This window comes from Gopherus flavomarginatus, chromosome 1 (genome assembly GCF_025201925.1).
Source record: "Gopherus flavomarginatus isolate rGopFla2 chromosome 1, rGopFla2.mat.asm, whole genome shotgun sequence".
Classification (NCBI taxonomy): domain Eukaryota; kingdom Metazoa; phylum Chordata; order Testudines; family Testudinidae; genus Gopherus; species Gopherus flavomarginatus.
Window position 1 is genome coordinate 164190070 of NC_066617.1, and position 16669 is coordinate 164206738.

At 45.4% G+C, this 16669-nt stretch overlaps 2 protein-coding genes across 7 annotated transcripts in view; one reads left to right on the plus strand and one right to left on the minus strand.

The window, feature by feature from the left end:
* Positions 1-15625, plus strand: part of CFAP44 (cilia and flagella associated protein 44) — a 75905-nt gene extending 60280 nt beyond the window's left edge. For both annotated transcript variants that reach the window (XM_050956018.1, XM_050956024.1), the window contains 6 exons: positions 1351-1481; positions 4897-5013; positions 5725-5926; positions 7107-7267; positions 8409-8543; positions 12418-15625. In XM_050956018.1, coding sequence (XP_050811975.1) covers positions 1351-1481; positions 4897-5013; positions 5725-5926; positions 7107-7267; positions 8409-8543; positions 12418-12600 — 929 coding nt within the window. In that variant the 3' untranslated portion in view covers positions 12601-15625. The remainder of the gene's footprint in view (positions 1-1350; positions 1482-4896; positions 5014-5724; positions 5927-7106; positions 7268-8408; positions 8544-12417) is intronic.
* A 114-nt stretch (positions 15626-15739) lies between these two features.
* The window catches only part of BOC (BOC cell adhesion associated, oncogene regulated), a 92693-nt gene continuing 91763 nt past the window's right edge, over positions 15740-16669 (minus strand). For all 5 annotated transcript variants that reach the window (XM_050957048.1, XM_050957033.1, XM_050957040.1 and 2 more), the window contains exon 19: positions 15740-16470. In XM_050957048.1, coding sequence (XP_050813005.1) covers positions 16286-16470 — 185 coding nt within the window. In that variant the 3' untranslated portion in view covers positions 15740-16285. The remainder of the gene's footprint in view (positions 16471-16669) is intronic.

The following is a 16669-nucleotide window of genomic DNA, read 5'->3' on the forward strand; positions in this document are numbered from 1 at the left end:
TCCTGATAAACAGTTAAAATCTTCTGCAAAGTACAAATTATTGATGCAAGGTGAAGGCAGAGAATTGCCTGTGTGTTTTTTATCTTTACTTGCTTGTGCTCTTAATAGGGTTTGTCTTGTTCATTTACCTGACTTGTGAATGATGTCTGCTGTCTTTCACACATGCTTAGTGTTTTAATTGACACACTGAACTGACAGTATGGATTCCCTATCCCACAGTCCCCCCTCTCAGTCCCAGTCTCCTTTCCCAGCCATTCCCTGTACCCTCCCCCAACCCTCATCTCTTTGTCCCCAGTTTTCTTGCCCAGCCAGTTCCAGTTCCCCACCTCTTGGCTCCCCTTCTGATTTGTCTCTCTCCCCAATCCATCCATATTCCCCATTCCCACTGACTCCAGGTTCCCAATCTCCCTTCCTGTGTTCCTTGTCCAATATTGGGTGATCCCCCTCTTCCCATCAATTCCTTGTCCACGTCTCTTTGCCCAGCCAGTCCCGGTTCTCCCTATGCCCCCTGTCTCCTTATTAGATGGCTTTTCCCTCCCACCCTCCTTTCTCCACCACACTGGTTCTCTGTTCTAGTCTTCTTGCCCATCCAGTACCAATATTCCCCCTCATCATTTAATCTTAGTCTCCACTCTACTTCCCTTCTGGCTCCAAGATCCATCTCTTTGCCCAGCCAGTCCATTTCCCCCTCCCAGGTTGCTTGTCCCAACGTACTCCCCATCCCTCCCTGCAGATCTAGCTCTTGTCCCCTCTGTTCAAATCAGATAGCTTCCTCCCTCATGCTGCCTTAGCCTGGTGCAGGAGATAATTGAAAACACAAGAGAGACAGGCTTCTTGCTCTTAGTTCTGGTGCTTAGACCTGGAATGCCTCACAGCAGCCCAGAGATGCAATTGCAGGGAAGACCCTGCTTTTAGCCCAGGGCTGGTGCATGCTCAGTACAAATGGAATCTTTGGGGAATTTAGATCCCTGACACAAAGATCACCCCATACCAGATTCCAGGTTCTTGCTCATTGCAAGGGGGTGCTAGATAATCTCAAAAAAAGACTTCCAGAATGTAACATGGCAAAACAAGGTTTTTTCCCTAGTCTTGTTCATGGAAACGACTGAAACATTGCATCTAAAATTTTCCAAGATGAGTCAGCCTGAGACAGGCGCCTGGGCTGGAAAATTTCAGCCCAAGAGAGTTAAAGTTTGGCAATGTTATAAGCAACTGAAAACAGGGTCTTATAATGGGAAATGTCAGGCAATTTTAGGTGGAGCTACCGGTCCCATCTATAAATATAGTAAAGTCAAAACTAAACCAAAGCTGCCACCCATCTAGTTTAATTCCAACCTACTTCCTTCTCAGACTGTGATGAGGCACTCTTCGAAAACGCTCTTCAGCTCCGGGAGAAGCGGCTAGATATTGAGGAAGCCTTAGTGGAGGAGAAGAAAGTTATTGATAATCTCAAAAAGGAATATGATGCCTTGGCTAAAAAGGTACAATAGGCTGTCAACTTCCCAGCAAGCCTCATTTGCTCTGTGTGGATGGGAATGGCGTGGTACTCGAGTTGTCATCTTTTCACTGAGATTTAAAACCAAGGGCCTAACCTGTCAAAATCATCGAGGATCCATTTGCAATTTTGGCAGGATTTGTGGGCAAAGACCTGGCAAAATTGCAGTGAGGGTGATTACATTCTGCCCACATAAATTCCCCTTTTAATAGCAATTTGATACACTGATCTTCACATCTTGTCCTAAAGTGGTATGCAGTGTTGCTGTGCTACACAGCTGTGGTATTCCACTGCTTTAGTGGTGAGTGAAGCGATATGTAATACACTTGAGGCTGCAAAGCATCACTGTAGAGAAATGAAAGTTCTTGCAGCAGTTATTTGCTGTGTCTATTTTATAGCTTGACTGCATGATACATCTGAAACTATATAATTTTATGTATCTTCCCTTAGTGTTTGGTCCCAGTGTAAAGATACCAGGCCAGATTCTCAGAGTGTGAAAATCAGCATAGCTCCATTGAAGTCAGTAGAGCTACACTGATTTATAGCAGCTGAGGATCTGAATCATTTTGCTGCATCATCCACATCATGTTATAGCCATGTCACAAACAGGATTTTGCTGGAATGAGAGAGTGTGTGTGTGTGAGAGAGAGAGAGAAAGCCTTGTCTTAACACAAATGTCTGAAATAATAGCAAATAAAGTTAAAAATTTTTTTTTCCTATCTTAGGTATTTCTAGAGCACCCATCACAATAGTAATTAACAAATAAACCTCAGCTTTGTTGAAATATTATTTTAAAAAACCCACACCCTTAAATTTATTTAAGTGTAATTTGCAATCTTTTTGGTTAATCTTTTAACATTAAGTTATTGAGCTTTGGGGCTCTTTTTTTTTTCATCTGGAAGTTTAATTTTTGACTAACTCAAGACCATGCTTTTTATTTAAAGTGAGATTCTGTTTTGAAAAACTACTCTGCAAAAAAAAAAAAAAAAAACCAGCATTGTGTAAGGGTCCATTTTTACTGTCTTTCAAGGATACCCAATCCAATAGGCTCAGTTTACAAGTTTGTATATTTGTTTGATAAATATTTTTCTAATCTCAATACCACACATTCACCCTGGGATCTGAGAGTCAAGCTGGGTTCTTTTCTTCTCACACTGCAGCAACATTCTCCAAGCAGAATTTACTAAAACAATGCTGTTGATGGTGCATGACCCAGAATAGAATCCAGCCCCCCTTTCCATAGCTTGTGGACTCTGCAGGGCTAATTGAAGTAAAAGCTTATTATTTTAGTCACTAAAGTGGGTAGATGGTATTCACCCAAGAGTTCTAAGGAACTCAAATGTGAAATTACAGAACTACTAACTGTAGGTCTGTAACCTGTCATTTAAATCAGTTTCTGTACGAAATGACTGGAGGATAGCTAATGGGATGCCAATTTTTAAAAAGGGCTCTAGAGGCAATCCTGGCAATTACAGGCAAGTAAGCCTGACTTCAATACTGGGCAAACTGGTTGAAACTATACTAAACAACAAAATTGTCAGACACATAGTTGAACATAATTTGTTGGGGAAGAGTCAATATGGTTTTTGTAAAGGGAAATCACGCCTCACCAATCTGCTAGAATTCTTTTGAGGGGCTCCACAAGCATGTGGACCAGGGGGATCCAGTGGATATAGTGTATTTAGATTTTCAGAAAGCCTTTGACAAGCTCTTTCACCAAAGACTCTTAAGCAAAGTAAGCAGTCATGGGATAGGAGGGAAGGTCCTCTCATGGATTGGTAACTGGTTAAAAGATAGGAGAAAAAGAGTAGGAATAAATGGTCAGTTTTCTGAATAGAGAGAGGTAACTAGTAGTGTCCCCCAAGGGTCTCTACTGGGCCCAGTCCTATTCAACATATTCATAAATGATCTGGAAAAAGGGGTAACCAGTGAGGTGGCAAAATTTGCAGATGATGCAAAACTACTCAAGATAGTTAAGTCTCAGGCAGACTGCAAAGAGCTACAAAAGGATCTCTCAAAACTTGGTGACTGGGCAACAAAATGGCAGATGAAATTCAGTGTTGATAAGTGCAAAGTAATGCACATTGGAAAATATAATTCCAACTCTACATATAAAATGATGGGGTCTAAATTAGCTGTTACCATTCAAGAAATAGATCTTGGAGTCGTCGTGGATAGCTCCATAAAAACATCCACTCAGTGTGCAGTGGCAGTCAAAAAAATGAACAGAATGTTGGGAATCATTAAGAAAGGGATAGATAATATGACAGAAAATATCATATTGTCTCTGTATAACTCCCTGGTACACCCACATCTTGAATAATACATGCAGATTTGGTCGCCCCATCTCAAAAAAGATGTATTGGAATTGAAAAAGGTTCAAAAAAGGGCAACAAAAATGATTAGGAGTATGGAACGGCTGCCATATGAGGAGAGAATAATAAAACTGGGACTTTTCAGCTTGGAAAAGAGACGACTAAGGGGGGATATGATTGAGGTCTATAAAATAACACAAGAACTAGGGGTCACCAAATGAAATTAATAGGCAGCATGTTCAAAACAAAAAAAGGAAGTATTTCTTCACACAACACACAGTCATCCTGAAGAACTCCTTGCCAGAGGATGTTGTGACGGCCAAGACTATAACAGGGTTCAAAAAAGAACTAGATAAATTCATGGAGGATAGGTCTATCAATGGCTATTAGCCAGGCTGGGCAGGCATGGTGTCCCTAGACTCTGTTTGCCAAAGGCTGGGAATGAGCGACAAGGAATCGATCACTTGAGGATTACTTGTTCTGTTCATTCCCTCTGGGGCACCTGGCACTGGCCACTATTGGAAGACAGGATACTGGGCTAGATGGACTTTTGTTCTGACCCAGTATGGCCGTTCTTATGTCATTCTGATATGCACAGTGGGGGGGGGGGTTACTGAGTAAGAAGGACACTTTTGCACCAGTACAGTCAGCATAGAACCTCAGTTTAGAAAGGAGATGGTCCCGTTATTGGGCAGGGAAGGTCACTACCAGGGGTGGCTCCAGGCACCAGTGCACCAAGCGTGTGCCTGGGGCGGGCCTGCTGGTTGCCGTGAGGGCATCAGTCAGGCTGCCTTAGGCAGCATGCCTGCGGGAGGTCTGCCGGTCCCACGGTTTCTGCGGCAATTCGAAACCCACATGACTGCCATGCTTGGGGTGGCAAAATACATAGAGCTGCCCTTGGTCACTACAGATAACAAGACAGAAGAAAATAGTGTGGCCCTTCCATACCAGGTTCCCTTTAAACTAGACAAGAGTTGCCTTAACTTTAACATAGAACCCAACAGTACAAATCTGATGGATGGGGTGCCTACTTCTAAGCCAGTCCCAGAGCAGCCCTCAGTCAGTATGTGGCTTGCATCTCTGCAGGTGAAAGTGGTGGAAGCCAGCTTGGACACAGCTGAAGGGGAGCTGGAGGCCTTTCAACGGGAGAAGCAGCAAAGACTGAATGAGCTCCATGTAGTAGTACCTCTGAAGCTACATCAGGTGACGTGAGAGTGTGTGCGCGCTGCCTCTGGTTTAGCAGCAGCAAGACGATGCCAAGCAGATGGAAAATAGGCCAGGTTGTGACAGTAGCAGTAGTGTTCTCATGGGCCCACAGTTCATTGCTTGCAGTTTTTCTTCTCCGTGTTATGAGACCCTGGACTGACTTGGAATATTTTTCCTCTGAGTTCAGTGCTTTTTTGCTGTTACTTTATTTTGTGTCATGCTTGGAGGTTTATGCAGAGGCCACTGAAAAAATAGGACCACTCTGGCTCAGCTGCCTCTGGGGCAGGCCCTGCTCCCCCTGCCTGCTTTCTCTTCCTTCATTGAAATAGATCTTTGGTCAGAAATTAAGGACAGAAATGTGTCAAAACTGGCCTTACAGCTCTGCACACCCCAGGCTGCTGGAGTGCGCAGGCAGTTGGGTAAAGAATTGCCTCCCTGCTCTATTCGAATTGCCAAAGGTGGAAGCCTGAGCCAGCATCTGCGTTGAAGTCCATGCAGGGCTATAAGCAGGCTCTGATCATGCTGGGGTCTGCTTTGTTGGGAATGGGCTTTCCCTAGGCTGTACTCTGCCAGTTGTGTTTAAAACAGCATGCTGTCCTCACACAATGGCTGGGCCATAATCACTTGTCCACCAACCAGACCACTGACTTGAGTTTCCAACACCAGTAACATGCAGTCATCAGCCTTGTCTGTGACTATTTCTGGCAGGTGGAGTACGTGGTAAATGGGGAGTTACCTGCCGACCTATCCCAAACATTGGTATTTACCAACCAGTCCTTGGAGTATCTGCAGCAAAGGATCATGGTCCTGCAGCATGAGAAGTTGGATCAGAGGGAGCTCTACAAGCAGGCCCAGCAGCAGCATAAGCAGCTCATCCGGGACAGGAGGGAGATAGAGATAAGGATCGAGCGTGAGTTCCTAAGCACAGTTTGGTTTTCTCTGTTGTGTATATGGCATTCTAGGTCTCTTTCCACATTATAGGGGTGGGCATCTCTTCTTGCGTGCATCTGTGCTTAATGTATATGCATTGCTGGGTGTGAATTAATTCATTAGCCAGGGCGGCCCGGGGGTGAGGGAGGCAAGTGGGGCAGTTTGCCCCAAGCCCTGGGCCCCGCAGGGGCCCCCACAGGAGTTTTTCGGGGCCCCTGAAGCTGGGTCCTTCACTCGCTCTGGGGGCCCCGGAAAACTCTTGCGGGGCCCGGGCCCCTGGAGCTTCTTCCACTCCGGGTCTTCAGCGGCAATTTGGCGGTGGGGGGTCCTTCCACTCCGGGGCCTACCGCCGAAATGCCCCGAAGCCCCGCAGCGGAGAGTTCTTCCGCCCCAGGAGCCACCACTGAAGTGCTGGGTCTTTGACGGCAATTCGGTGGCGTGGGCCCCCCTCCGCCAAAGACCCCAGGCCCCCTGAATCCTCTAGGCCGCCCTGTCACCTGCTGCATCTATCACCTCTGCACCCTGCACTGACACAGATATCCCAGTGGGCTACTGTGGAGATGGTGCTGATGTCATAATGACCACACAGGAGAAATAAGCAGGAGCACAGCAGTAGAACTGTTTCTCATCGGCATCAGTGGCTTTTCAGTGATGTATATTGATAATGAATGATACAAAGAAGTGCTGGTTAGAGCATCAGGACTCCTGGCTACTATTCCAGCCTCTCACACTGAATCCTGGGGCCCTCAGGAAAGCACTTTAACCTCTGTATGCCAGTTTCCTCCTCTGTTTAAAAAAAAATACATATCATCATTTAGGGTTGTTTTTTTGAGGCTTTACATGAATTAATGTATTTAAAATGCTTTGAGGTCCTCAGATGAAAAGCACCATGCTAATAATATCTAACTCTTATATAGCACTGTTCATCAGTAGATCTCAAAGCGCTTTACAAAGGAAAAGAATCTCTCTCTGTATCATTGATCTGACTTGCTCAAGATCATCTACTAGCAAAGCTGGGAACTGAACCTAGGTCTGCTGTGTTCCAGTCCACTCTGGCTCTAGCCACTAGGCAACTGTATCCCCATAGCTATGGTCGCCATTATTCACCTATGAAAAATGTTTCCAAATACACATTTTAAATGTGATGACTGTTCTGCTAGGACTGGAAGAGAACTGTAATCAGCTGATGCTGATGAAGTTTGGCCGGGTGGTGGACTTGGAAGCCCTGCAGACACTCTCTGTTAACACAAACCTGGAAGAGCTAAAGCTGAAAATGATGGAGAAAGAGCACATACAAGCCCAGGAACTCAAAAAGTGGGAGGTAAGGAGCAGGGACAGAGGCCCCCAGGCCAGTGATACAGCTGCAATTACAAGGAATTCACTTGCCTAGAAACCGAATAGCTGCATAAAAATCTCTTCAGTAGGAGTTCTCAACTTCTTTTCACCCATCATTCTTGAACCACACTCTTTTTCCTCCCGTATCCCCAAATTCTTTCTGCTTCAGCCCCAAACTGCTGTTACACTTGCAGTTTTGTACTGGAGAATCAGGACATACAGTCACTATTTTCCTGAGTTCAGTTCCTGTCATCCTAAGGTATTTCTACAATTTCCTTGTAATTTGCAGCTGTTTCACTGTATCACTTTCCATTGCTTTCAATAGATGTTCAGCATCCAACACCCTAAATTTCCTTTCTAAAATCTCAGCTGTAATATTGAATTTAGCTCGTAAGTGCTTTAGGGTAGGTACAGTCTTTGTGTTCTGTTGTACGTCTGGGGTTCCTGAGTGCCACAGGAATACAAATAATTAAACAAATACTTCCTGATAACTCCACAACCATCTCCTAGGCTAATAAACTCCTCAGCCTACTTAGTACTAAGAGCTTGTCCTCTAGACCTAAGTACTTATTCAGCCCGAGACCTAGCTAGTACTTTGTAAACTGGAACCGCCTTCCAGTTATTGTTAGAATACCCAGGCGTTATTTATGTCATTTTGAAAATATGAAAACCATAGGGAACATGTGCAATGAATTTAAGAGTGATTGCAACAGTCAGGAGACATGGAAAACCTCCCATATAAACATACACTCTTGCCTGCTTTTAATTTTAAGGCATTTGACCAAAATGTTGTTTCTCCCAGAAGTGCACAATAAAACATCCAAGCCTACATAGATATTTTTGATACATTGTACCTTCTTTTCACTTCCTTCTCAAGAAATCAATTGCAAAACTGTCTTTGGGCAAGATTTTGGGCCCAGATCTGCTGGGGGTAATTCACTACACTTCAATAGAGTTTCTCTGAGTTTACATTGGTGTAACTCAGATCGGAATCTGGCCTACAGAGTTTTGCCATTGATTTCAGTGGGAGCAGGAGCAGGTTCATTATGAAACATCTATTCCCTGCAATATTATGGTATTTGCCACTTAAAGAAAAGAAAGTTTCCTTCAACTTTCCTCCATCCTAGGAGAAGATTTTTGAGCTGCGGCAACGGCTGATGATGCTGATGAAAGAAAACACTAGTAAGTTGCAGCAGCTGAACAGCTTCTGTATTGAAAAGCAGGGACTCGAAATGAAGCTGGACGCACTGCAGAATAACCTGGTAAACTTTCCTGCTGCCCTGCCTAACACTTTATTGTGACAGTTTAGTCTGTTCCCACTAAGACGCCTTTATAATTCCTTATACTGCCATCAGCATTTAGTGATCTGAGTTAATGATGCTCATGGTAAAAGTTGAGCAGCAACTCCTGAAATTGAAACAGGCAATGCCCAGATTTCCCTTTGTTAAGGCCTTGCCTTCCTTTTACCACTGCAATGCAACCTACATATTTCTGACCGAAGGAGACTGGATGGGACTTCCCTTGCAGCAAGTCCATGCCACTCCACTGTCCAGAGTGATCTGAGTGAAATGACGTGTGGGTTCTTTCCCCCGTGCTATCCGTGGTGCCTGCTCTGAGGCCCAGCATTGAATGAGCGGGGATACCCTTGCGGCCCCAAGATTTGATCCAAGGAGGAATAGTGGAGTAGAAACCAGAGTAACGGGTGATGCTGGTGGCAGACAGTTTGTGCACGACGGGGGAAAGAATGTCACTGACGCCAAACGCCGAAAATTAAAAGGTTTGTACACTAACGCGAGGAGCCTAGGTAACAAGATGGAGGAACTGGAGTTACTCGTGCAGGAAGTGAAGCCGGATATTATAGGGATTACCGAAACCTGGTGGAATAGTACTCATGACTGGAGCACGGGTATTGAAGGCTATGTGCTGTTCAGAAAAGACAGGAAGAAAGGCAAAGGTGGGGGAGTAGCCTTGTACATCAATGATGAAATTAAATGTAGCGAAATAAGATGCGATGGAATGGATAAGACAGAGTCCGTCTGGGCAAAAATCACGCTGGGTAAAAAAGCAACTAGAGCTTCCCCTGAGATAGTGCTTGGGGTGTGCTACAGACCGCCGGGATCGGATTGGGATATGGATAGAGACCTCTTTAATGTCTTTAATGAAGTAAACACAAAGGGGAAATGTGTGATTATGGGGGACTTCAACTTCCCGGATATAGACTGGAGGACGAGTACTTGCACGAATAATAGGGGTCAGATTTTTCTGGATGTGATTGCGGATGGATTTCTTCATCAAGTAGTTGAAGCACCTACGAGAGGGGATGCCATTTTAGACTTGGTGTTGGTGAGCAGTGAGGACCTTGTAGAAGAAATGGTGGTAGGGGACAACCTTGGTTCGAGTGATCATGAGCTGATTCAGTTCAAACTAGATGGAAGGATAAACAAATGTAGATCTGGGATTAGGGTTTTTGACTTCTCGAGGGCTAATTTTAAAGAGTTAAGGAAATTAGTTAGGGAAGTGGATTGGACGGAGGAATTAGTGGATTTAAATGTGGAGGAGGCCTGGAAATACTTTAAGTCGCAGCTGCGGAGACTGTCGGAAGCCTGCATCCCGAGAAAGGGGAAAAGAACCATGGGCAGGAGTTGCAGGCCAAACTGGATGAGCAAGCAACTCAGAGAGGGGATTAGACAAAAGCGGAAAGCTTACAGGGAGTGGAAGGAAGGCAGGATCAGTAAAGAAAGCTACCTTGCTGAGGTCAGAACATGTAGGGATAAGGTGAGGAAGGCTAAAAGCCGCATTGAACTGGAACTTGCAAAGGGAATCAAAACCAATAGTAAAAGGTTCTACAGCCACATAAATAAGAAGAAAACAAAGAAAGAAGAAGTGGGGCCGCTATACACTGAGGATGGAATGGAGGTTAAGGATAACCTAGGCATGGCCCAACATCTAAACAAGTACTTTGCCTCGGTTTTTAATAAGACTAGTGAGGAACCTTGCGATGATGGAGGGATGATAAACGGGAATGTGGATATGGAAGTGGATATTACTGCAACTGAGGTAGAGGCCGTACTTGAACAGCTCGATGGGTCGAAGTCGGAGGGCCCGGACAATCTCCACCCGAGGATATTAAAGGAACTGGCGCGTGAAATTGCGAGCCCGTTAGCGAGAATTTTTAAGCGATCGATAATCTCGGGTGTTGTGCCGTATGACTGGAGGATTGCTAATGTAGTTCCTATTTTTAAGAAAGGGAAAAAGAGTGATCCGGGTAATTATAGGCCTGTTAGCTTGACGTCTGTAGTATGTAAGGTCTTGGAAAAAATTTTAAGAGAGAAAGTAGTTAAGGACATAGAGGTCAATGGTAATTGTGACGAATTGCAACACGGATTTACTAAAGGTAGATCGTGCCAAACCAATCTGATCTCCTTCTTTGAGAAGGTGACGGATTACTTAGATAAAGGAAATGCGGTAGATATAATTTACCTAGATTTCAGTAAGGCGTTCGACACGGTTCCGCACGGGGAGCTGTTAGTTAAATTGGAAAAGCTGGGAGTGAATATGAAAGTTGTAAGGTGGATAAGGAACTGGTTAAAGGGGAGACTCCAGAGGGTCGTATTGAAAGGTGAACTGTCGGACTGGAAGGAGGTCACCAGTGGAGTCCCTCAAGGATCGGTTTTGGGACCGATCTTATTTAACCTTTTTATTACTGACCTTGGCACAAAGAGCGGGAATGTGCTAATAAAGTTCGCGGATGACACGAAGCTGGGGGGTATTGCTAACACGGAGAAGGACAGGGATGCTATTCAAGAAGATCTGAACCACCTCGTAAACTGGAGTAATAGAAATAGGATGAAATACAATAGTGAAAAGTGCAAGGTCATGCATTTAGGAACTAATAATAAGAATTTTGGATATACGTTGGGGGCGCATCAGTTGGAAGCGACGGAGGAAGAGAAGGACCTTGGGGTACTGGTTGATAGCAGGATGACTATGAGTCGCCAATGTGATACGGCTGTTAAAAAAGCAAATGCGATTTTGGGATGCATCAGGCGGGGTATTTCCTGCAAGGATAAGGAGGTGTTAGTACCGTTGTATACGGCGTTGGTGAGACCCCATCTGGAATACTGTGTGCAGTTCTGGTGTCCCATGTTCAAGAAGGATGAATTCAAACTGGAACAGGTTCAGAGACGGGCTACGAGGATGATCCGAGGAATGGAAAAACTGCCTTATGAAAGGAGACTCAAAGAGCTTGGCTTGTTTAGCCTGGCCAAAAGAAGGCTGAGGGGGGATATGCTCGCCCTATATAAATATATCAAGGGGGTTAACGTTAGGGAGGGAGAGGAATTATTTAAGTTTAGTACTAATGTAACCACGAGGACGAATGGGTATAAACTGGATATTAGGAAGTTTAGGCTTGAAATTAGACGAAGGTTTCTGACCATTAGGGGAGTGAAGTTCTGGAATAGCCTTCCGAGGGAAGTAGTAGGGGCAAAAGACTTTCCTGGCTTTAAGACAAAGCTTGATAAGTATATGGAGGGGATGTTATGATAGGATCGTTAATTTGGGCAATTGATCTTGAATTACCACCAGACAGGTCTGCTCAATGGTCTGCGGGGAGATGTTGCATGCGATGGGTACTGAGTTGCTGCGGAGAACTCCTTCTTGGGTGCTGGCTGGTGACTCTTGCCCACATGCTCAGGGTTTAGCTGATCGCCATATTTGGGGTCGGGAAGGAATTTTCCTCCAGGGCGGATTGGCAGGTGCCCTGGAGGTTTTTCGCCTTCCCCTGCAGCGTGGGGCACGGGTCGCTTGCTGGTGGTGTCTCTGCAGCTTGAGGTCTTCAAACCATTTTTGAGGATTTCAAAAACTCGGTCCTGGGATAGGGGTTGTATAAAATTGGATGGGTGGGGTTCTGTGGCCTGCCTTGTGCAGGAGGTCAGACTAGATGATCAGATTGGTCCCTTCTGACCTATGAGTCTATGAGTCTATGAATTAACTATCACTTACCGAGTGGGCGTCAGATGTGAATGAAGAAGGTGTAAACTTGTCCTGTGCCTGGGTTGGTGAGGGGAAGGCTCAGTTGAAGTGAAGCCATGCCTTCCCTGGTGCTTAAAGAGAGCTGTTTCCTTCTTCCTACAGGGAGCAGAATTCCAAGGCCCCCGGAAAGCTGAGATCCAGGAGAGAGAGAGGCTGATTACACTGGTCCAACTCCAGGCCCAGGAGGCAGAAGTACTCAAGGAGGAAATCACTCTCTTAAGCAGAAAAGATGGGCGCATCTTCCCACCACCTCAGCCTCCACCCGATACCAAGATACTAAACTAAAGTTCTCTCTGTCACTAGCCTCATTCATTAGACATTTCCCCAGTGATGGGCATATGTCTGTGAGAGGCCCTGTCTGCAACCAGCACCGGTTCCAATAACACACAGGGTGTCAAAGTTTGGGCCAAAGGTTTTATCCCGTTTGCAATCTCCCCCTGGAGTTTCATATTGCCAGTCATCCATAGGGCATCTTTAATACAGAGGGGCTGTAAACACTACAGATCCCAGTCTGCAATGCTCCCTTTTGAACTTCCATTCAGAGCCAGCTAGAGCTTTGCAGGCTGGAATCTGGGTTCACAGGCTGCATTGGGGTGAGCTGCAGCAAATGGCTTGGTTTACTGCCACTTAGATGCAGTTTTTATGGAACCTTTAAGCAAAGTCTGCACTCCTGCAATAAGGGCTCATCCTGTGTTCCCATAGCTTTTACAAGCTATTCTTCATGGCAGTCAGACCTGCCTTGGGATACACTTGTCTGGGGCAAATGAGCTGTGCACTAGTCCAAAGCCCAGTATCTGTGAATGTCACCTATTCACTCCCTTGTCTTCCAGCCAGCAGGGTAGATTTTCCCTTCAGTGCCTCTTGAAACATGATCCATTTTGTATCTTCTTCTGCTGAGTGTCATGGCTAATTAATACAGTTAAGAATTACCCAACACACCCTTACAGGATAATATGCATAAAGAAAAGAATGGGAAGGGATTGCATGGATTTTAAATATGTAAAGTCAGTTTTGAAGCTGGCATCATACCGTAGATAATAGAAGTTTGTAAGCAGGTTGGAGTGTTTTGAGGTTAGTATACACTTTGATTTTTTAAGGCCAAAAGGGATCATTATGATTAGGGTAAAATGTTCAAAAGTGACTTAGGTGTCTAAGTGCTTAAGTAAGTCACTAAGGTGGTTTTTGAAATGCAGGAGGTCAGACTAACAGTAACAATAACACAGGCCATAAAATGTCACCCGCTGATCCTTGCATCAGACTCAAGCACTTGTGGTTGAACTGACACATAGCATTTAGAAAGCCATCCAATCTAGAGTTAAAGTGATGGAGAATTCTCCTGACTTCAGCTGTCAGCCATTTGATCTTGTTATGCCCTACGGTGGTAGAGGATCCTATATTAGTATCATGGCTTGCAAAGCAAGGGTAAAATGATTTCCTTAAAGTTTTGTTTTGATAGTGTGTGCTCTGACAGCTAGGACTAATTACAAAGGGTAACACTCATAAATCTGCAAAGAAATACATTAAGAATGCACTGGAGGCTGGTGATCTTGGGCAGTCAGAACACTCGTGGTTGGGTGCAAATTTTAACTAGTAGTACATATAGGTAATAAAGGAAAAAGAGAGGGTAAGAAAGAGGGATAAAAGTGGAGTCCCAACGCACATTCACTCATCTCGTTTTAAACCTTTATCATAGTCTTGGCTAGAAATAAACGAGGCTAGGTCAGTGGTTCTCAAACTTTTGTACTGGTGACCCCTTTCACATAGCAAGCCTCTGAGTCCGACCCCCCCCCCCCATAAATTAAAAACACTTTTTTATATATTTTACACAATTATAAATGCTGGAGGCAAAGCAGGGCTTGGGGTGGAGATTGACAGCTCGCAACCCCCTATGTAATAACCTCGTGACCCCCTGAGGGGTCCTGACCCCAGTTTGAGAGCCCCTTGGCTAGGTAGTGCTCTAGAGACCATCACAGAACACTGTTAGTGATGTGCTACAGTGATTTGCATTGGACGAGTGCTGGATGTGCTCTTAGCCCTTGTTCAAGAGGGAGTAATTTTTGATGTGAGATCTACCCACTGGAAATTGCACGCCTCAGCTGTATCACTTGGGCACGTATTCTGAGAGAAGCATGTTCCACCAGCTGTCTGCTGAAGAACAGGCTAGCCCAATACCACAGATGCTCTCTGCCCAGTCCACTGGGGGGCGGAAAGGGTGAGGACGCATTTTGAAAGGGGGCATGAGCGGGAGGAACAAGTTGTTTGGAGGAGCCCAAGACAAGTATGCTGTACGCTGTGGATGAACTTCTTCAGGGTCTGAAGGGTTAAACTTTGCCTAAAGAAGGGAAGGCCATGACTAAACCACAGCCTTTGCTGCTTGCCTCAGCTCAGTAGAAATAAGACACTGCAATGAATTAGGGTACTGAAGTCAGTGTTAGGGAAAAGTACACCTGGTGTGTTTGTAGCAGCAGTGGGCCGGAGTCTGTTCTTACACTGGTTTGACATTGGGGTAACTATGGACTTGGTCCAACTTGAATTAGGCTGGATATTTCATTGTTTTCGTGTTTTCTTCTTCCTTTCCCTTCTCCTGGAATCTGGTGGTTCCCCAGCTGTGGTCTACAGCACTGCTGCTGTCTCACTGCCTCAGTCATCAAGTGGTGAGATTTCATTCTAAGGCAGGTGTCCTAGACATTAATGGTCCAGAGATCTTTCTGAACCAACTAAACTAAACCAACCAACCCTCCTGGCTCTCTGCCGCTTTTCAGGTTGTTCTTTGTGAGTTGTTTTGTGTAAATTGAACCAGGATAAAATGTGTGAACCACTCTCAGATTGGAGGGGAAGCAAAGCAAGAGCAGGACAGAACAGAGCGTGGGAAGCTTCCTCGTCCAGGGAAGATTCAGTTCTAAATAACGTAAAGCAGTTGGAGCTAGCGAGCGGAAATGAAGAACAGCAGAGATCCCCACTGGGCAGATGCAATGCAGTTGCACCCATCACAATACAGCTAGTGTTTCTTGTACTGTCTACTTGTGGCCTATATGCACCCTCAGCTACCATTCAAAGGGGCACCTTTACCTACAAACACAGATGCTAAAGGCTTCTGGAATAAGGAAAATGAAAAAGAAAATCAGGAGAGTCTGCACAAAAGAGACATTTTTTCTGTGCAGCTCTGTTCATAAAGATGGAGCTAGAACTCCTCCTCTCCAGTTAGTTCAAAGGTCCGACCTTGTTCCCCCCAATGACCACTCTGTCTGGACTTCACCTGGAGCCAGACTGGGCTTCACCTCGTCTATTGACTCCTGGAGTTAGAGGAACCAGCTGGCGGCCCTGTGTAAAGCAGTAACTCATGGAAAACATCCCCCCACCCCTGCTTCTGCCAGGGAAGGAGACTGGGCTCAGCATAGGAGAATTCAGCAAACAGCAGACCATAGAGAAGACAAAAGCTTTTATTTTAGCTGTTCAAGCAGGGGTTTGTCTTGTCTACTACAGACGGCGTGTATGTGAAGGGTTGTTAATGCCAATATGTATTGTACATGATTTCATTCCATGCTGAGGGGCATGTCGCCAGGAGATCCCTTCCAGCTGAGAGAGGAAAAGGGACCCTCCTTTCCACACACTCATCTTTCACGTAGTCCCTGCTGCAAACAAATACCTCAGACCAGTCTCCTCTTCGCAGCTGTGCTTGGCCCAATGTGCTACGATGGCTCTTGTGCTTGTGCCGAGCAGAAGGCTGTCGTTCCCGGGCTGTGTTCTGATAAACAGCCTGATGCCATAGCTGGCAGATGCCCCAGTTTCTTGTCTCCTCCTGTCACCTTGCACAGGCTCCCCTCTGTCTCAATAGCATTATAAAAAGCACATGTACATCTATTTACAAGTGCATAAATATATAAATAGGGATGTTATACAAAAATAAATACCCAGTCTCTCGCTCTCTCTCTCTCTAGAATAATAGTCTTTTGCAAAGGCAGCCTTGTCCCTAACTGGTAGGAGGAGGAGTCTCAAAGGGCATGTGCCGTGGAGGGCTGCTGCTCAGATGCCTCGTTGGGTCCTGCCCCAAACAGGTGATGGCTGGGTTCCGGGGACACCGTTCTCCTCTGAGCTGGCAGCAATCTAGCCTCTCTACTTCTTCGACTGGCACCAGACCAAGGCAGCAAGGGGTACCTGAGAAGGAAGGGGAGCAAGATCCAATTATAACCAAAGAAAACAAAGCTGTGACCAGTGCATGAATGTGCCAGGTAGAACTGCTACCTCCAGACCACCTTCTAACAATGGATCCTGTTGGCAAAGAGAAAGTGATGTGGTGCTTGGTTCTCAACACAGCTGCTATGCGGGTAGCTGTGTCCTACAAAGACATGGCAGC